General features: G+C 33.7%; 1 protein-coding gene across 8 annotated transcripts in view; it reads right to left on the bottom strand.

The window, feature by feature from the left end:
• The window catches only part of LOC149076942 (uncharacterized), a 341983-nt gene that overhangs the window by 69252 nt on the left and 250266 nt on the right, over positions 1-22465 (bottom strand). For all 8 annotated transcript variants that reach the window (XM_089244666.1, XM_089244668.1, XM_089244665.1 and 5 more), the window contains 4 exons: positions 22278-22465; positions 19815-20046; positions 13441-13730; positions 10694-10823 (listed from right to left, as the gene is read on the bottom strand). In XM_089244666.1, coding sequence (XP_089100792.1) covers positions 10694-10823; positions 13441-13730; positions 19815-20046; positions 22278-22465 — 840 coding nt within the window. The remainder of the gene's footprint in view (positions 1-10693; positions 10824-13440; positions 13731-19814; positions 20047-22277) is intronic.

Below are 22465 nucleotides of genomic sequence, written 5' to 3'. Positions count from 1 at the left end.
TTCCATTTTATTTTCTACAATTTTTGGAACTGCTAGAAATCTTGTGTGAAAAAAAAGCCAGCCATATTCAAAACCACTTGTCTGAACTATCCTGCATCAATAACTTTTTACTCTTTTTTTCACAAAAAAATTGCTAAATTTTGTCGGACAGTTATCTACTCTACGGGAAGTTTGAAGCACTTTTAAAGTGTGCTTTACTATAGATATTTTGAAAGGCCTCACGCGTGAGGTATTATCTTATTAGCACTGTCCTCCTCCCAGGGGTGGATCGAGCTTATCCGCCGCCTGGGACCGTCGTGAGACAGTTTAGTTTTTCCGAAGATGATGTGTCACTCTCCGCTATCCATACGAAGGTTTTTTTTAACAGCTGGCTGATGCTAAGATAAATCCAGAAAAGAAAATTCAACTGGCCTTGCGGGGAATTGAACCTACTTCCTCTCACTTGCCGGGTGAGCACACTGAACTACAAAGTACAAGTAAACGAATCCTCTTTCCTTGCAGCTCGTGTGCTCTGAACGGGACCGTACATAGACAGCCAGACTGCTGTCAAAACTTTCGCAGCAGAGAGTGACATCATTTTCGGATAAATTACCATCTCGTGGCAATGTCAGAAATTGTGAGCTTCGGCCTGAGTTAGATCTGGCTGTCTATGTACGGCTCCATTCAGCGCACACAAGCTCCAAGCAAAGAGGATTCGTTGGTTTTGTGGTCTAGTACGCTCACCCGGCAAGTGAGAGGACGTGGGTCCGCACAAGGGCGCTTAAATGTTCTTTCCTGGATTTATCTTCCAGCAGTCAAAACCTTCGTAGTAATAGCGGCGAGAGACATCATCATCGGATATTATCAAAGCCTTTGAAAGTAGGAAAAGAAAAGCGTTAGCTAAAAGGGGGAAACACCTTCAATGCCCGTGCTTAGAAATATTCACACTATAATTCTGCCTCAGATTAATTACTTCGGAAGTATAAAATTTCATTTATTTATTTATAGGTTCAATGTCGAGTAAAATATACTTGTAAGGACCGGGTGGTGGGGGACACCAAAATAATTCAAGTGCTCAGGGCCTCCAAACATCTTAATCCGGCCCTGTTAAAAGACAGCTAGATGCTGTCTTTTTAATCTCCCTTTTCCTCCTAGAATGTACCAATCTCAAATGGCTGGACTTGAATCACTATGGCCTTCTTTCGAAGGGCTCGAACACTTTTCAAACGAGCAATAATACAAACCAAATCCAGCTCCTGGAATAGGCTCTGCACGCAAGCTGCTACGGAATATGGTATGCCCTATAAGGCAGTATTTCGACCCAGGCGAACGCAGATGCAACTTCCAATGCAGTCCATCTCCACACCAAAAGCTATAACAGAGAAACATCTGGCAAGCCTTTTCCCAGAGTTGTGTGCATCAATACCGATCCAAAACAACCATCTGAACAGCCCTCTTGCATAGCCACCATTTGAAGGACATGAGGTCTTACGAATAATACAAGGTGATTCAGAAAAGATGGGAGAAACTTTAAGAAGTGATAGTTCACCCAATACAAACAATTGTCATCAACGAATGCATAATCTAACATCAAACGTAAACGCGCTAGTGCCTTTCGAAACGGCCGCTCCGCAAACGTTAAAACGGCATTCCCGTTGAAATTTATCGGAATAAAAATAACGCCATTCATGCATGCAAATGTAATCTGGGGAAGAAAAAGAAACCGTATGCAGATCTGCGTCACAGTGAATAAAAGGCGTGGACTCAGTATTACTAAAGTGTGTCATTATCCAGTACGTTACAACTGTTAGAACGGTTGCACGCTGGCATAAATTTACAAGGCTGAAGTCCGCGCCTTTTATTCACTGTGACGCAGATTTGAGTACTGTTTCTTCTTTTTTCCCAGGTTACATTTGCATGCACACACATCGTGTTCTTTATCTCCAGATAATTTTCAACAGGAATGCCGTTTTAATGTTTGCGGAGCAGCCGTTTCGAAACGCGCTCCCGCGTTTGCGTTTCATGTTAGACCATGCATTCTTTGATGACAATTGTTTGTGTTGGTGAGTACTATCGCCTCTTGAAGTTTTTCCATCATTTCTGAATCACCCTGAAGATGGACAGAAGAAAGGTGCTCGAAAAACTTTTTATACAACGATTCTCCTACTATGTTGACCAGGACGGCCTCCTTCATCTTTTCAATTTGGTTTTTGTTTGGCTCACTCAACACATGATGCCCTTCATTTAATGGAACAGATTGAGAATAGGAGGAAGGAACATCTACTCACATCGTTATCTCCCTCGACATTAAGAGAGCTTTTAATTGTGTGCTTCATGAGGTAATAACTAATAGCCTTCGAATTATGTCTACTCCTCTTCAGCTAAGAAATATTTTGGAGGACATTTTCTCGGGACGCTCTCTTAATATAAGTACAGCACCAGCATCCAAAAGGTTGGTTTGAGGTTGCCCCCAGGGCTTATGTGGCGGACCCGCTTTCTAGGAATACTACATTCGATTCATTACTTCTACTCCAGTGGGCCTCGAGGATCACAGCATAAGCCTTTGCCGATGACTTCCTTCTCTTGATGTCTGCTAAGGAACCCACTGAAATTACAGCCTCTGTCAACGCTGCGTTGACACAGATCTCCAAATGTTTACAACAAAATGATCTGCAAGTGGAACCATCCAAGTCCTCATTTCTCTGGCAAAACAAGAGGAAAAAGAGTCCCGCTATGAAAACTAACGGGGAACAAATTAAGTTTGCCGAAAAAGGTCTCAAAATTTTCGGAATATGGTTCGTCAACAAGCTAATATTTTTTACACACTCACATTACTTACTTAGAAAAGCTATCAATACGCTAGATCATTTCAGACGATTATTGGGTGCAGGGTGGGGATACCATCGTAATCTGGGGAACACCCTCTACAGAACTGTACTGCATCGACAGATTGCCCTTGGGGCTCCCATCTGGTTTTCTACCCCCTCTGCTCGGCGCCTGGCAAAAATGGACGTGATTCAAAGACAAGCTCTAATTTATACCACGCGAGCGTATCGAACCATGGCCACCATTTGTTTTACAGATTGCAACTGGTAACCCCCCCCCCGGGACTAGCTATAAAATCTTTTGAGATTTATGAAAATTGGAAAATTCGCAATTATACCGATTTGCACGAATTTGAATGACTAATTAGTTAATAAATTATGATCTTAATTAGCATCAATATCATTGTCATTAATAAATTACAAGCTTTCAAATTTATAAAAATTCGAAATTTTACCAATTTTCACGAATTTTAATCACTAATTAAATAATTAATTAATATTTTAATTAGCATCAGGATCGTTGTGATTACTAAATTACAAGCTTTCAAATTTATAAAAATTAAAAAATTCACAATTTTACTAATTTTCAGAAATTTTAATCACTAATTAGTTTATTAATTAATATTTTAATTAGCATCTGGATCGTTGTGATTACTAAATTACAAGCTTTCAAATTTATAAAAATCAGAAAATTCGCAATTTCACTAATTTTTATGAATTTGAATGATTAGTTAGTTAATTAATTATGATCTTAATTAGCACCAGGATCATTGTGGTTGATAAATGACAAGCTTTCAAATTTATGAAAATTAAGAAATTTGCAATTTTACTAATTTTGACGAATGTGAACGACTAATTAGTTAATTAATTAAGATTTTAATTAGAATCGGTATCGTTGTGATTAATAAATGGCAAGCTTTCAAATTTATAAAAATTAGAAAAATTCACAATTTTACTCATTTTTACGAATTTTAATCACTGATTAGTTAATTAATTAATATTTTAATTAGCATCTGGATCGTTGTGATTACTAAATTACAAGCTTTCAAATTTATAAAAATCAGAAAATTCGCAATTTCACTAATTTTTATGAATTTGAATGATTAGTTAGTTAATTAATTATGATCTTAATTAGCACCAGGATCATTGTGGTTGATAAATGACAAGCTTTCAAATTTATGAAAATTAAGAAATTTGCAATTTTACTAATTTTGACGAATGTGAACGACTAATTAGTTAATTAATTAAGATTTTAATTAGAATCGGTATCGTTGTGATTAATAAATGGCAAGCTTTCAAATTTATAAAAATTAGAAAAATTCACAATTTTACTCATTTTTACGAATTTTAATCACTGATTAGTTAATTAATTAATATTTTAATTAGCATCTGGATCGTTGTGATTACTAAATTACAAGCTTTCAAATTTATAAAAATCAGAAAATTCGCAATTTTACTAATTTTGACGAATTTGAACGACTAATTAGTTAATTAATTAAGATTTTAATTAGAATCGGTATCGTTGTGATTAATAAATGGCAAGCTTTCAAATTTATAAAAATTAGAAAAATTCACAATTTTACTCATTTTTACGAATTTTAATCACTGATTAGTTAATTAATTAATATTTTAATTAGCATCTGGATCGTTGTGATTACTAAATTACAAGCTTTCAAATTTATAAAAATTAGAAAAATTCACAATTTTACTCATTTTTACTGATTTTAATCACTAATTAGTTAATTAATTAATATTTTAATTAGCATCTGGATCGTTGTGATTACTAAATTACAAGCTTTCAAATTTATAAAAATCAGAAAATTCGCAATTTTACTAATTTTGACGAATTTGAACGACTAATTAGTTAATTAATTAAGATTTTAATTAGCATCGGGATCGTTGTGATTAATAAATGACAAGCTTTCAAATTTATAAAAAAAAAAATTCACAATTTTACTCATTTTTACGAATTTGAACGACTAATTAGTTAATTAATTAAAATTTTAATTAGAATCGGGATCGTTGTGATTACTAAAGTACAAGCTTTCAAATTTATAAAAATTAGAAAATTCACATTTTTACTAATTTTCATGAAAGTTACGAAATGTCAGCTTTTACCGTAGTGCTTGGTAAAAGCCCGAAATGTATACGTTTTCAAGCGTATTTCGGGCTTTTACCAACTTGACTTGGTAAAACCTAGGATTTACCGGTAAAACCTAGGTTTTACCACTCTTCGGGCTTTTACCGTAACATATATAGTGAGTCTGACCACCACTATTCTATAATGAACTGAGCTATAAATGCATAGGGATCATTTTTCACATAATAGCAAACTGAATGGCGAACACATTATATTTTTAACTTGTGTTTCAAGTTTTAAGCATTAAGCTGCCTAGCAGTCGAGTGGTTAAGGAACTAGCTTCTGACTGTGCAGGTCTGGGTTTGAATCCCGGTTTGGGCATGGGTGTTTACTAACAAATTCCCTGAAAAGATTGTAAAGATCTCTTTGGAATGTATGATGATCACATTATTTAAAAAAAAATTGATGGAGTGGTATAGATTGCTGTTACCAGTTGGTGCAAATTATAGAGCATTGAGCTCTCATCTTCATCATGGTTTCTCTAAATTCCAGAGATGTTAATCAGTCAATGGATGGATGCTTAAAAAGAACCATTTCTGTAACTGGAGTAATTTTTTCCTATATAGCTATCAATGTAATTCGATGGAATCATTGCGGATATGTCTAATCTTGACTATAGCGCAAGGTGGGCCCACATCACACACATGGTCAAGTTTTTCAGTTGAATATAAATAAATACACAGAAAAATACACAAATACAGATAAAATGTCATTAAGAATATTTCATATTTTCATACAGTGTGGGTGATGACATAATCATCATTAAACCCCCCTTCCGTCATCATGTCAGAAAATCTGAACCCCCTTAATGCAGACGTAATACTTGAATGGCCCCTTATCACAAAATCCTGGCTCTGATGCAATTATGCTAAATAATGTGGACTCTATTATAATTAATGGTATCTTGAAGTTAATGTTAAATTAAATAAAGTATTTTATAGCTGAAAAACTTACATATCAAGTGAGAACTAGCATGAAAACAATAGGTTACAAATTATTTATCATGTTGTAAAAATTTACATTTTAACTATAATAAATAACATGTTTCTAATGGGCAATTGAAAAGGCAGTCACCATAACTCAATGTTAAATCAAGTGGCAAATATTTTTGTATATGGAGTGAAGATGGCATGACATATCACAAAAAAAAAAAAAAAAAAAAAAAAAAACACACAAGTTAAATAACTAACATAGTACACATAATATAATAATATAGGTTTTTCACATTGAAAGAATATAGTCAAACAAAATTAAATTTGCATGCCATCTTCAAATCATTTATTTTGTTATTTTTATTTTGTGCTGGTTATGCTGCGATAACAATAGTATGGATTAAGAGCAATTTCGAGCAGTCACAATGATTCTGCCAGTTTTTTGTTTTTAATGATAATAAAAGTTCTGAGTGCACAGAAAAAAAGTATCTTGAAGTGTTATCTGTATTTATAAAACAAATTAGTTTGAGTGTTTGAAAACATTTAATTAATATAAAAAAAGCGAAAATGAATTATCTTATTAGTATTTGTGAATAAAAAAGATGTGTTGTTTTTGGATATAAAATGATCCAAATGATGTCATAAATGTCATACAAATGTATTAAATTAATATTAATGTCATGTAATCATGTAGCAGCCTTGTATGTAGCTTATACACTTATTATATCAAAACGTTGACTCTATATTTAATAGCAGCATTATGATTAAATTAAGCATCAATTTTTATGCTAAATTAATCAAATTGTTATTTTATGAAGAAAAGCCACAAAAATTATATTCTACTATTAATAATGATGTGATTATGTGAACAATGACAATCATCAATGGTTATGATATTTGATGAGCAGAATGAACAGTATATTAGTGACCATTTTGTTTATTTTCCACTCCGCATCCAAAATACTGATATTTTGTGTGAGAACGATGATTATATGAGTTGATTAGATCTGCCACCTGAAGCTTGGTTACACAATGTTGAAGTTAAGAGTAAGTTTCAGTTCCATCATAGACATCACAACTGATTAGTCATTAAATTGTTCCTGACTGGCGACATAAGATTCTAGCTTCACTTGCACCAAGTTATACTTTTATCCATTGATTGTTAGACATGTTACACCACTGTCATCTTCATTTTTGATGTTTTTAAGCACCAATGAAAGTTTGTTAGCACCCAGTGATAGAAGCACAAAAAATAAAATACTGCAACAGAAAAACTACATTAATAAGCTTATGTTAATAGTTTTTTCCCCATCAAGCAACCATTCACAAGGAAAATCTGTTTCTAAATAGATTGCTTATGAATTAGAAAACTTTTCCCTTTTCCCTCTCAACCAATGTTTTCTTAATAAAATACAACACAGAAAATTATCATTTTTGTCAGCCACAAAAAATTTACATAGATTCCAAACCCATGAAATAATGGATTGGTCATGAACTATGATAAAAGAGATATTCAATTCTCATTCCAGTTTCTAGAACTGAAATTCATGATAGAAATCAGACCTTTATGGTCAAAAATTACAATTGAATGATAAAATGGATCCTATATTTTTTTAAATAGGTCGTAGATTTATTCAACTGTATGATTGCTTAATGTACTTCTTGTCAACATTCTAAACTAATGATTAAAACATCAATATGTTAAGATATTATTACCAATAAATTCCATCAACACCTTGCACTAATAAAATTTGAATGTCATGTAATGTCAATAGAGGATTGCAACAACAGTATTTTATCGTTACCTATACAAATTAAATTGCATAAATAATCTGCAAATTTTATTAACAAAAAATTCAAAAACCTTTTAATAGCCCTAAGAATTTTAAATGATTATGAAACTATTATTCAGAAAAACTTTATACAGAATTAATAGTTTTCATCGTAGTATAAAATTTGTTCAAACTGAACATTCAATCATTCAAATTTCAGTGCAAGTGTGAGTTGCATACATTCAAGATGAATATTAATCAAGTGTTTATAAGCATGATAATATTCAAAAGCTTTTAGATTGCATATCAGATTCATAAAATATGAAGATCAGTAAGACCACACTCATATTATCTGGAATTAGATTGTTTATATTAAAGTTATTTACACAACATAATATAGCAAACAATGAATCACTATTAACTTGACTCTCAATAGATATTTTAATAGTTAATTGTATTATCTCAGTTACAGGATCATTGGAAGTTGATTGATTGATTGAAAAAAAGAATAATTATAAAGCCAGCTACTTTTACATAGTGCATAAAATGCTCTCACAATAGCAACAAAATGAATGTCTACTGTGGTATTTAGAATATTTAAAATGCATTCAACTTCCGATGAGTTTTTAGGCAACACATAAATGAATCAGTTAAAAAAAAAAGAAGCATAACAAGCAGAAGCGCTGTAGTAGAATATGAAGAAGAATCTGTAAAAAAAATAGAAATTTATAGTTAGATATGGCATAGCTTTCGAACCTTCTTCTGATTCCAGGATTTCTTCCTCAATGTCAACAGTTTTACATGAGTGAACTGCAGACAAAATAGAATAAATTTAAAACTTCTAACAGTTAACTCATATGACAAACTACTACTGCACAAAAGCAACCCTAGACAAAAAATAACATTAAAATATAAGACACAAATACACTTTCAAACACCATTAAAACAAAAATTACACTCACCTTTACATTCTTCAAAATCCATAAACTCCTAGTGAACACACGGAGAGTTTGATTTTTTTAAATTCTTCTTAATGACAGTGGAATGTGATCTAGTTTTATTTGAACATTTGTGAACATTATTTGTTGTGGATCGCATTGATGTTTATCACTTACAGGGAATATGACAGTACATTAAGTGCCTTAAAACAAATGAAAGCTCATGCAGCATATCATTCATATTCATACAAACAAATATATTGCATGCATGAAAAAAATGGGACAAAACAACACCAAAGATCTAAAATTCAGCAACACAAACAGTGGTAAAAAACAAAAGTGGGGTTACTTGCGTATGAATGAATAATTAGATGTAGGATTTTGTAAGTTTTATCTCAGCAATTTTTATAGTTATTACATATATTTGTTATATTGACAGAAGAAATCTTTTTGGCAGTAACATTTGAGCAGTTATAGCCCACGTTTTCCATTTATATTAAATAATTTACTCATATACCCAACAATCATATTATACATATATTAGTCACACATGAGTTTTTTTTTAAATAAAAGAGAGAGCCGGAAAAAAAACAGTCAAAAAGCACAGGTTTATCAATTACTTAATAAAATTACAGCAGCAATTTTTCAAACACTAAACATACGCATATTATGGTAGTTACTTGTCTATTAAAAATAACATTTTCTGTAACTCTAGTATCACATTTAAATTTAGTGATAAAGCGACATAATAGAAAAATGTTAGGTTTAGTACTCCACCTTCCCACAGTTTCAGAAGTTAGTCATTGTTATGAGCTTTAGAGCAGTTATCAGCAATTGAATTTAATCTTGGTAGTTACATAGTATCATATTCCCAAGTTTTGTGAGAACGATAGTTGCCTCTAATATTTTAGAAAATGTTACCTATGCATAAACTTTAACATTAAAAAAAACCTCAATTCACAGAATTGATCATTTTTGATAATTATTCTGTCAAACAATGTCAATTTCATTTGAAGAGTTTCATTTTTATAGTTACGAAGCTACTATCATTAATTATTATTTCCTCACATTATATAGGGTGTACAGGAAAATTCTTTCAACCTAGAATAACGTGCAAATAAATAGTGCTATGGCTGTGCAACTTAGGTAACAGTATGGCATGCTCAATCATGATACAACAAACAGCAGCATGTACAATAGCATTTAGGAGAAAAGAATATAAACACTAACATGTGTCTACTAGTGAAACTTGTACCTCATTTCATTGCACCAAAAGAAATTCACCCTGTAATATTTGGATAAAAATTCACAGATATTAATATTAATATCTCTGTGAAAAAAGAATTAATATTAATTCTTTTTTTTCTGTTTATTGAAACCATTTCCATATTATTTTCAAGCCTTTGCCATTTAAAAACTTTAAAAAGTAGCAAAAATCAATAATTTTAATCAAATTTTTATTCAAATGTTATGTGGTAAATTCACCAAATGACATTCTTTGGATTGAAGACTGTATACTAATTCAAATTTTTGTATTGAAGGCATAATTATTATGTTACATGTTGCTATTTATTGGCAAGAGTTGTGAATTTACTGTACCATTACCTCAGTTGCATAGCTGTAGCTTTCTGTTTGCAAGTAAATTTCAGGTCAAGAGAGTATTTTCACATGCATCATTTATATCGTTTTTCTGTCTATGAATCCCAAGAGCTGTAAAGGCGCATGTAAATTTTCCAAATATATTTCATATATTTGAATTTTTAAGTTTTATTTTATTCACACTGTAATTAATTCTCACTTTTCCTTTCCTCCAGTTATCATTTGCATAAAAATAATGAAAATAGAAAAAGACTTCCTAATAAAATGAGGGCAAAACAAAACATCAAGCTTACTGGAAAAATCAGGATTGAAGACATATTGAATGCATGAAAAATTGGGCATAAGGAAATAGAAAATGAATAGCATATGCCTATATAAATAAAACTCATTCAACTATGAAATGAAGACAAGCACATACAACAGAACATATACAAGGATAGTGATGAATGCATAAGGAAGCAAATTTTTCTGACATAGAGGTGAAGAAGAAAACACTTGCATAACTTACCCAAGACATCAATGGTTTCTGATCTTTGAGCTGTTGGCAATTCCTCACGTTTAGTTTCTTTTGCTTGTCGCTCTAATGGTTTCTCTTCTTTCATATCACCCAATCCATGCTCAGGTGTTACTTCGCTCACCTAGAAAAGGAGTTACAATTATCACCTGATTTTTTTTTTACAATTATTCCCAAAAAGTATTAGTGAAAAGTGTAAAAACCTTTGTATATGAGATATTAACAATAAAGACGAAGTAAAAAGTTGGATTACCACCAAAACAACATGGTAAATATCACAGTAAAACCTTTCTTTTGTGGACAAAAAAAAATGCCAGTTGAAGAAATTTGACCATTAATCAGGGGTCTGAAACACTGGGGCGTACATAACTAAAAGACCCTATTTTAAAGTAGTCTACAGGTGAAGAACTTCATGACGTGATGAGAATTTGTTTCAAGAGGGAAAAATTAGTTGCACATGTCTCCACCACAGGGTGTTTCACTTTGAATACCTGTAGTAAACATTTAAATTTATGTGATGTCACGTAGCAGCTGTTATAAAACCTAGAAAAATTCACAGGGATCTTGTTTCTCAATGTGTCTTGTTTCACAATGACGATAAGTTTACGAGATCAAGCTTTCTTGGTCAAATTATTTTACCAAAACAGCAATTCCGCAGTAACTGCTCTACGAAAATATCAGATTTGGGAGAAGATTCTAAAAAGTCCAATGAATGTTAAAACCTTCGGAGTATGATAATGAAATTTGAAAACATAGGATCATTGGCTGTTCGTCCTGGAAGAGGAAGAAAACCCATTTCTATAGTTCTATAGATGCAGTACTGGAGGTTTCGTTTCAGGTGGAAGAGGACAGAGCTTCAAATTCTCGTGGTATCAGGCATGTAGCATAGACGTTGGATAGGCCACATTCGATTGTCCACAAGATCATGCAGAATATCCTCCGATATTATCCGTGCAAACTTTCACTTGTGCAGCGGTTGCTTCCACATGATTATGACACTTGACTCCAGTTCTCACTCAAGTTTCTAGCTTGCGTTGAGGTAGATTCAATGGCCTTGAAATATCCTCTGGACAGACGAAGCACATTTTCACTTGGATGGTGCAGTCGATAGTCACAACTGCCGAATTTGGAAACCAGAAAATCTGCACGCTATCTTAGATGTTATGTTGTATTTGCCAAAAGTGGCAGTATAGTGCAGATTCACTGCATCATTTATTCTCTGTCCCTACTTCTATGAGGAGTTATGTTCTACAGGCCCAGTGACATGTTCGATCATCAGGAAGTGATAAGCATTGGTGTTACAGAATGAAATTGTTCTGACTCTGCAAGCACATCACTGCCTCGCAGACACAATCTTTATGCAAGACGGAGCTCCTCCAAACATTGCAGTGTGTGTGTTAAGAATGTTCTTAAAACACATTTTACAGAAGAAGAACATGTTATCAGTTGGCACTTCCCTAATCTATGACCTCCGAGTTCTCTGGAAATTGTCCAAAGCCAAAAATCCATGCGATTTTTAGCTTTGGGGGCATTTGAATTTGAAACATCTGGTAAGTCGTGACAATCCAAGAACTTTACCTGACCTTAAAGGCAGCATTTCATGCCACATGCTGAACTTTTCCGCGCACACACTTCAGTTAGTTGTGCAACATGCCATCTTGTGATTTCACATGATATCTGAAAATGATGGCCATCGTGTGGAACAAGGTATTGTTGCAGTAACAATTGTAAGAATTGTAAATGTGTGCTTAAATGTTTCATTTCTTAATAAAACGCCCTCTGGTGGCAACATGTGCAACTACCCCCCCCCCCCAAACAAAGTCCCATCACTTCATAAAGTCCTCCACAAAATTTCACAATTTTCTAATGACTGGTTTTGCCTGTAGGCTACTTTAAAATAGGGTCCTTTAATTATGGTTACCCTGTACATACTTTTATTATGCAAAGGGAAATTATCATTTGGCTGTAAAAGAGGGGTGATCGCATCTGAGGGGTGTTCATTAAGAGGGCTTTTACTGTATTAGGCTAATACAAAATTTTTTCATTTCAACAAAGAGAGCAGTGTGTTGTACACATTTTTCTCTTAATTAAAATGGAAATTTTTAATTTTTCCAAGAATTTTAAAACAGCTATCCTCATTGAACTTCATAAAATCAAGTAATTATATAATATAATAGTCATTCCAACTATAAGTAATGCAAGGAACTGCTTGACTCTATCCATCAGAAGTTCTTAAACTTATTTGGCCTAATGATTTAAGCCCTCTTCTCAGTGATTTCTCACTCCCCCCCCCCCCCCCCCCACAGAAAAAATGCAACCTGCTGAAAAAGAAAGCTGCTATATTATACTCATAATTAGAACTAGTATTTCTAGATTTTTCGAATATCTTTCAGGGATGGAAGTATGGGCCCACTTTGTTAAACCCAGTAAAGATGTTCATCAAATGGGTAAAAAAAATCAAATCACAAAAAATAATAAATTCAATGGAAAAAATGCTTCACACATTCCACTTTTTCTAATAAAAACTAGAAAAATATCAATAGAAAATTTAGTCAAAGTTCATTTTTTGAATTTTCATGACATTATACATAATTGACACTCAATTTTATAAACTAGTCTTCTTAGTCCAAACAATATGGGATTCCTTTGAATATTTTTCCCTTTAAAAACGAATTGTTCAAATTCATAGAAGTTCATGAAAACAAGTGTCAACATCAATAATGAACATGCACGGCGTATACCTGCACGGAGAGTTTTTCGACAACCTTCACGCCTGCAGTCAGAGATCCTGGAACTTCACCAGGTTTCATTTCAACAATGGAACTGTGAGCTAGAACTTCATACACTTGCATTGCAAGTTCAGAAGGAATAACCACATCAACTTTTCTTGACCCTGGAATAGTTTCAGTTGTAAGTGCATCCAAAGAACTGTTGCTGAGGACCTCCATCACTTGAGTAGCTAATTCTGATGAGATGGTGACTTGGGCATTTGTACTAGATGGCATAGAAATAGCCAGTTCCTCCAGTGAACCTGGTTAGAGAAATAACTTGGTTTCAATTTCATAATGAACTGAGACATGGATGCTATTCATAATACAACAGAGAGCTTGAGATGTTTTTGCAGCTGTGAGGCTGTTGAGTGCAAAGTCGATTGACTTTTTGGTCAAAAAAGTCCAAGTTATAAACAATAACATTGCAACATTTGTTTATCAGCATTCTGAACAGTAAATATTCTTAGCCCGAAGTGCTGGCTCAGAGTAGTTTACCTAGCTTTGGAATACAAATATGTATACACTGATTTTCCTTATTAAAAACTTTCAAGCAATGTGAGCGATAGATTTCACATTAAAAAATAAATCAATTCAAATGTTGGAATAAAGACTAACTAACAAAAAATTACAGTAGGCTCAGAGGTGGTTTTAATGGTGAGCACACTAGGTGCATGGCAGGGGGCCCAAATTCTAAAGGGCCACAAAAAAACCCAAACTTTACACTTTTTTTCTAACTTAAGGGGCTCAATATTTTCTTTTGCAGCCGGGACTTCGACCGACTTCAATCTGCGAGTGTTGGGCGATCTGTTCTTTTTTTTTCAATTTATCCAGCACAGCAGCTTCAATATGGTTCAGAACATAACTGTTAGAGATGAATTATTTTATTATTATCCTCAAGATTTAACAACTTATTTTCTGAAGTATATTTAAAACAAAAACAAATACAAATATAAACAAACAATAAATACAGTGGAACTTCGGTCAACGAGCTTAATTCGCTCCACTATCGTGCTTTTTATCCAAATGGCTTGTTATTCAAATCAAACTTCCTCATAGGAAATAATGGAAACTCTGATAATTCGTTCCACAATTATTCATTTATATAAAAACGACATTCAATCAATAATTATGAAAGAGTTGATCAACTTTGCCCAAGACTATTAAGAAAACATCAACAAATAAGGTAAATACATGAAAAACACAAAAAATCCTAATGCATTTCACCACCAATGGGTGTGTCATCTTCAGAGGAAAAATATTTAATCACTAATCACACGGACCGAGTTTCCTACTTGGGTTAAATACCAAATCTTAACGCTCGGTTGCTCAGCGGAAAAAGTATGTCTGCTCATTTCAAATGTCATGGTTAGAATGAAGCTGTGAGCTGGTGTGTGATTTTAATGCAGCATCCTGATTGGACGTTTGCGGAATGGTGCTACCTGATTGGTCTATTTGAATATTCTTATAGAATTCCCACTCGAAATGAATTTAAGCCATGATGTTGCGATTGGTGGGATAGATTTATTATCGTCTACAAGTATATTTTTGAATGCCCGAATATATTTGCCTCCGTAGAAATTCAAATAAACTGTTGACTTGACTTTGTGAAAAACTCTTGCTTCCTGAAATTTAAATCAATGGCTCTCTTGCCAACAGTGAGCGGGGATGGTCGATTTTTCACATTCCTGATTCTTAACATAGCGAGCATATTCATTTAATCTTGCTTTTTATGGGTCTCCTTGTCTGTGCTATATAACCAAGAGGTCTTTCTTGGTCTCAGCAACGCCTCATTTCAGATCTTGTCATCTCATGCAACAGAAACTTTCACCGTTTCGTACTTTTATAGCAAGAGCATTTAACATCTGTTCAGATCGGAACACATTAGACCATGAACTTGAAACCAACAGAGCAACTGCGAAAGACAGGGGTTCAACACTAAGATTGTTGATGGAATAAGTAGAAAATTTTTGAAACCAACACGAAGAACCACTTTAAAAAAAATTATAGAGAGGCCACTCAAAGAAAGTGTAGTCATAGCCTACGATCCAATACTCTCACTGAAGATCAAATAATTTTCTTGAAAAAAGTTTCTTAAAAATTTTTAAAGTTTAATCTAACAACCATAGATGTGCTCTCTAATAACTTTGGTTTCATGCCCCCTAAAGATGCTATACCACAGAATAAACAATGGGGCATCTATTACATTCCATGTGGTGATTGCCCTCTTGGTTATATAGGACAGACAAGAAGACCCATAAAACCAAGATTAAATGAACACACTCGCTGTGTTAAGAATCAGGAATGTGAAAAATCAACCATCGCCGCTCACTGTTGGCAAGAGGGCCACACATTTAAATTTCAGGAAGCGAGAGTTTTTCGCAAAGTGAAGTCCACAGTTGATTTAGATTTCTACGAAAGCATATATATATATATATATATAATAAATCTACACCACAGATCGCAACACTATGGATTAAATTCATTTCCAGCAGGAATTTTAAGAAAATTTGAATAGAAAAATTGGGTAGCACCATTCCGCAAATGTCCAATCAAGGCTCTGCAATAGAATCACACACAGGCTCAAAGCTTCATTCTGACCATAACATTTGAAGTGAACAGATGTACTTTTTCTGCTGAGCAACTGAGCTTTAAGATTTGGTATTAAACCTAAGTTGGAAACTCGGTCAGCATGATTAGTGGTTAAATATTTTTAATCTGATGATGGCGACACACATTAGTGTCAAAATGTATTAAGATTTTTGGTGTTTTTCATGTATTCGCTTTATTTGTTGGCGTCTTCTTTATAATCGGTAATTAAACACAATAATAATACAGGGCATCCATAATTAAAAGATATAGCTATTTTAAAGTAGCCTACAGGTGAAACCAGTCATCAGAAAAGTGAAATTTTGTGGAGGACTTCATGAAGTGATGGGTATTTGTTTCAGAGGGGGGAAAATTAACTGCACATGTTGCCACCAGAGGGCGTTTTATTAAGAAATGACACATTTAGGCAAACATTTACAATTTTTACAATTGTTACTGCAACAAAACATGTTCCACACAATGGCCATCATTTTCAGATAACATGTGAAATCACAAGATGGCATGTTGCACAACAAACCGAAGTGTGTGCGGGGAAAAGTTCAGCATGTGGCGTGAAATGCTGCCTTTAAGGTCAGGTAAAGTTCTTGGATTGTCACGACTTACCAGATGTTTCAAATTCAAATGCCCCTAAAGCTAAAAATCGCATGGATTTTTGGCTTTGCGCAATTTCCAGGGAACTGGGAGGTCATAGATTAGGGAAGTGCCAACTGATGACATGTTCTTCTTCTGTAAAATGTGTTTTAAGAACATTCTTAACACACACTGCAATGTTCGGAGGAGCTCCGTCTTGCATAAAGATTGTGTCTGCGAGGCAGTGATGTGCTTGCAGAGCCAGAACAATTTCGTTCTGTAACACCAATGCTTATTGCTTCCTGATGATCAAACATGTCACTGGACCTGTAGAATGTAACTCCTCGTAGAAGTAGGGACAGAGAATAAATGATGCAGTGAATCCGCACTATACCGTCACTTTTGATGAATACAACGAAATCTCGGGTTTCCAAATTCGGCAGGTGTATCGACTGCACCATTCAAGTGAAAATGCACTTTGTCTGTAAAGAGAATATTCCAAGGCTATTCTGAATGAAGCTAGAAACTGCAGTGAGAACTGGAGTCGAGCGTCATAATCACGTGGAAGCAACCGCTGCAGAAGTGAGAGTTTGCACGAATAACATTGGAGGATCTTCCTCATGATCTTATGGACAGTTGAATGTGGCCTATCCAACGCCTGTGCTACACGCCTGACCATAAGAATTTGAAGCTCTGTCCCCTTCCACCTGAAGCGAAACCTCCTGTATTGCATCTACAGAAACTGGTTTTCTTCCTCTTCCAGTATAAACAGACAACAATCCTGTGGTTTCAAATTTTATTATCATACTCTAAAAGTTTTTAGCATTCATTAGACTTTTTAGAATCCTATCCCAAGCCTGATATTTTCATAGAGCAGTTACTGCAGAATAGCTGTTTTGGTAAAACAATTTGACCAAGAAAGCATGCTTTTGTAAACTTATCGTCATTGTGAAACAAGATCTCCGCAAATTTTTCTAGGTTTTATAACAGCTGCTACGTGACATCACATAAATTTACATGTTTACAACAGGTATTCAAAGTGAAACGCCCTGTGGTGGAGACATGTGCAACTGATATTTTACCCCCTGAAACAAATTCCCATCACTTCATGAACTTCTCCACAAAATTTCATAATTTTCTGATGACTGGTTTTGCATGTAGGCTACTTTAAAATAGGATCTTTTAATTATGGACACCCTGTACATAATACAATAAAATAACCATATATAAAAGTAAATAAACATAATAGCCATAACTAAACATACAAATACAATAATGTTTGGCAAATTAACTTACTCTAAACAATGAGAGAGAGGACGATTTACAGAATCACTATTGTTTGCAAATTATTCTTTTTTGCGTGAATTTCAAAAAGAACCTTATCCAGTGGCACTTGCTCTTCTCTCCTTTTCGGGATTTCTGGGAGATAGGAAATTTCAGTTTTCGTTGGACATATTCATTGTTCACAGCTTTATTTGAGTTGTTCTTTTCTAGAGAGTTTTGTGTGCACAGGTTCTTCACATTCTACACATCTCTCTAATCTCATTTTATGAGAGGGACTTCTCTCTTCCTCAGACGAGATAACGTCCATAAACTCTTGCTTGTGCATACAAAAGAGATCCATAACTTCATCTACCATCAACTTCTAGACATTTTTCACCACTAATTCTTGAATGCCATCCTAATGCAGCTCCAGTCCATGGTCTTCTCCAAGCACAAAATCTCTTCGCCAAGTAGTGGCTCTTGTTCATGAACTATATATAGCCCCCTCAAAATCACATTCAATAATGCAATCAGCCCACAGTTTTCTCCAGAATTAAAAAAAAAAAATTTAGTGAAAACTCAAGCGCACATATGCATGACTGCAATGTTACACCTAGTTTCAGTTTCATATAAATATTCACACTCACAGAATTGTTAATTTCCTGAGTGGAGCATACTTACCAGAGACTGTAGGGGAGAATATTATCCAAAATTCCTAACACATGTGTGGGCAAAAGCATAAAACTATCAGTTCAATTGTAATAACATCAAAATAAATAAGCAAAGAGCAAATTTTTTGCTCGTAATGCGAATCATCGCTCGTTAACTGAGTCAAAATTTGTTTCAAATATTTGCTCATTATGTGAATTGCTGGTCAACCAATGTTCCACTTTTATATATCCAATAAATGTTCAGAAATTACAATGCACTGTTTGACAAACGCAATGGGGCATTTAGGCAGATACAGGGGTGGGGAATCAGCCCTCATTTTGTAGTGAAAAAATTTATTGGCATAGATGGGAGGGAGGAGGAGGGCATTCGCCTCTCCTTCACTATGCATATGCTCAATGATTCCCCCCCCCCCAGTTCGAGAAGCCTGCATACTCTTATGCAATGGTTGTTGTGTTCAAAAGAATAAAATTGATAAGTGATCATATGTTCACCTTGAAGAAGGGTCTTCATGAAAGCAAGCATGAAACTTTCCCTTAGGTTGCTTACTATACACATGTTGGGGATGGAATACTTTTCCATGCATTTCAAGAAAGCAATAAACGAATACTGCCAAACATGAACACATGTACATATATGACAAGCATACATTTGCTGCTATTCAATATATATGTTACCGCTAAAGTATATAATTCAATTGTTCTACGAAATAACTGAATTATATACTTTAATGGTAGCATATATGTATTGAATTTATGGTTTTCTCAACATGCGTATAAAAACATATTCCATCCTTAACTTTCGGACATATATGACATATACATTCGTTTGTAGAACTGATGCATAAATGATATAAATATATTTAATTAATTATATCAATATCATGTTAATTAAGTATTAATGGGTATTCTCTTCTGTTAAACTGTTCAATCACAAGCATTTATATCGCAAAAATTAATATAATTAATTATAACTATTGTAAGTATGATCCCAGATACATTAAGTTACAGAAATATATAACAAATTGAGATATATATATATATAATATCAATGTTATTGGAAACTAACCAATGATAATGACAAATAAAATGTTTTTAGTTGAGTCATCAAAATATTTCCATTGCACATGTCATGAAAAATTTAAAACGTTCAAATGATCAGAAAAATTTTATTACAAATAGAAAATAAGTGAACTTTCTTTATGAAAAGCAGAAAGGGTGCGTGACCGTATATACCTTGTGTAGTCACTTCTAACACTTGCATTGCAACATCTGATGGCACACTGAAATTTGCTGCATCAGTCTCTGGTAACTGACCAGGTTTGAATTCCTTCACAGAACTGTGGGGAATGACTTCAGTTATTTCTGCAACCATTTCAGATGGAACATCAAACTCGGCTTGCCTGGAACTGGGTCTTTCAGCAATATTTAGTTCACCAATGGAACTAGAAACTAGAACCTCTAAAACCTGAAGTAAAAGAAAAAACAACAGGAGCATTGAGACACACAGAGGAGGATTGAGGAAGAATAATGTAAATTTTTTTAAATTCTGTTCAAATTTATTTCAGTTGACATGCAATTTTTTTTGTATAATTATTAAACTCCACTCTATATTATTTATATGGTATTAAGACAAGAAAAAAATTTCAAAAGTTACATATTTATATAGTAGGTGTGTAGGTGAATGAATAATGTTGAAGAAATATAACAATTTTGAGAAAATATTCTTTTGAGCAGTGATTTTCCTCATAACATCATAAATGAATATTGAGAAAATGACATCATAAATGAAGAAAACTATAGCAGAAAATTTCAATATTTGAAGCAATTACATTACTAGTAAATACAATTATTTCAGCTTAATGAATTTCATTCACAGCATTCATTGTAACAGCAAAGGTTTGAAATACAAGGTTCAAATGAATAGAATTGATGCCACTCTCAACTATTTTCCATACAGAGTATGGATATTTTTTCTTCTAAAATTATCTCTGCATTGTATTCAGTTGTCTATACATCATCTCTGTATTTCACCTTCTGGGGAGGGGGGGGGGGCATTGTCGTAAAAAGCTGAGTAAGAAAGGTTGTCAATCGCACAGTCCTGCTCAGAGTGTATGCATATATGCTCAAAGGATTAGCGTTTCCTGTTGCATAGTGATCTAGCACACTTGCCCAGATTGTGGGGGTGGGGGGGGGGATAATGGTTCCATTCATTGTAGGAGGTTTGTAGAATATTTTGATCATCTCTACATTTTAACAATTGTCTACAAAGTGCAGACAATCGTTATTTTCTACACTTTGCTTAAATAAATGCAAAGTTCAATGACAATTTGAAGTTTTCCAGGTTTAAAACCATCTATATTTTATTGTTGTTGATTTCTGGGTATGTGTATATATATATGTACACAACTCTGACAATAAAAGCTATGCTATATACAAGCACAACTCTGACAACATAAATATATATGGGCCACACATATATATATACACACACACACACATGTTCTTGCATGTTCCTATTTGTTAGAAATTCCACTCCCATAAAGAATAATGTTAATGAATGTTGCTTATAACGATAAGGAAAAGTAACTACCAATGATATAATAACAAATTTTTTGTCGATTTTGTTTCTGTTTCAATAGTGTTTTCCTTAAGAAATTTCTGATTACAACTGATCACATTCAGGGAATGTTCGCCTGTTGTTCTATTTATACTTAATGTTGAATAAAAAATTTATTATATGTTTGATGCTCTGACTTGCTCATTCACATGACCATTATACAAAACATTTCCGTATTTTATCCTTATGACTTTATCTTACAAAAATGTCCAGTTTTTCCATCAAAGCTGAGTTGAATTCCTCATCTTTACTAGAATCAGATTGTGTTACAATGAATATGACTATAGTCATCTAACAGACGTTTTCCAAGTTCTATGTTTTTCCCCATGAAATACATTTTCACAGACTTGCTGTATCAAGGTGTACCTAACCAAATGTGATTTATAAGCAATATTGGGCAATTTCTCTGACATTTGGCTACACGCCTGGGAAGAATCAGAAATGTACTGTATTGTATTAATTATCCCAATTTCCTGTATTTTTCTCTATCAAATATGGTCTATAAATTATTGTAAATAAATAAAAACTTCAGGCATAATATTTATTGCCTCTGATTAAATATTTTGCCAAAAAAGGTCTTAAAAACATCAAACGACACATTAGTTAAAATGACAAAATTTCACAGAATCTTTGCGGAATGTTGTTTTAATTGAGTTTGACACTGTGTGTGTGTATATATATATATATGCATATAAAGAATGCTTATATTACTTGAAATTTTTTATCATGCAGGTTATATCAACTGTATGCATTTATGTTTATTTTTTCTATTCCCTCTACTATAAAAGCTGAAAGTTTATAACAGTGGGTTTTGTTTGCTCCCTTCTACAATTTGCTGCCCAGGGAGCAAGCTCTTTTCCCCCCTACTTCCGGCCCTGCTGAGGGAGGGGAATATAACAAATTTCAAATTTATTCTGCCACAATTCAATTTTTTTGCCATTTTAATTTCTTATTCAAAATCTCATCAAAACTTAATAAAAATCATTTGCCATAAACTCATGCTTGCATACTTATTCATGCACATCACTTGCTACAAAATAAAAACACATTTGATAGACTATGTTATATCAAATACAAACCTGAGTAGCTAATTCAGCTGGAATGCTGAAATCTGCTGTTTTGAGGCTGGGCAATTCGGTTGGCTTCATTTCATCGACGGACCTGTTTTCAAGAACTTCCAAAATCTGCATGGCCAATTCTGATGGAATAACTACATCCGCTGTTTGAGTATTAGGAATTTCTCCTGGTTTGAAATCTTTCAGCGATC

This window comes from Pholcus phalangioides, unplaced genomic scaffold (assembly GCF_987345545.1).
Source record: "Pholcus phalangioides strain wild (caught in Gottingen) unplaced genomic scaffold, Ppha-v1.0 ptg000015l_1, whole genome shotgun sequence".
NCBI lineage: Eukaryota > Metazoa > Arthropoda > Arachnida > Araneae > Pholcidae > Pholcus > Pholcus phalangioides.
This window is presented reverse-complemented; position numbering and strand designations above follow the sequence as displayed.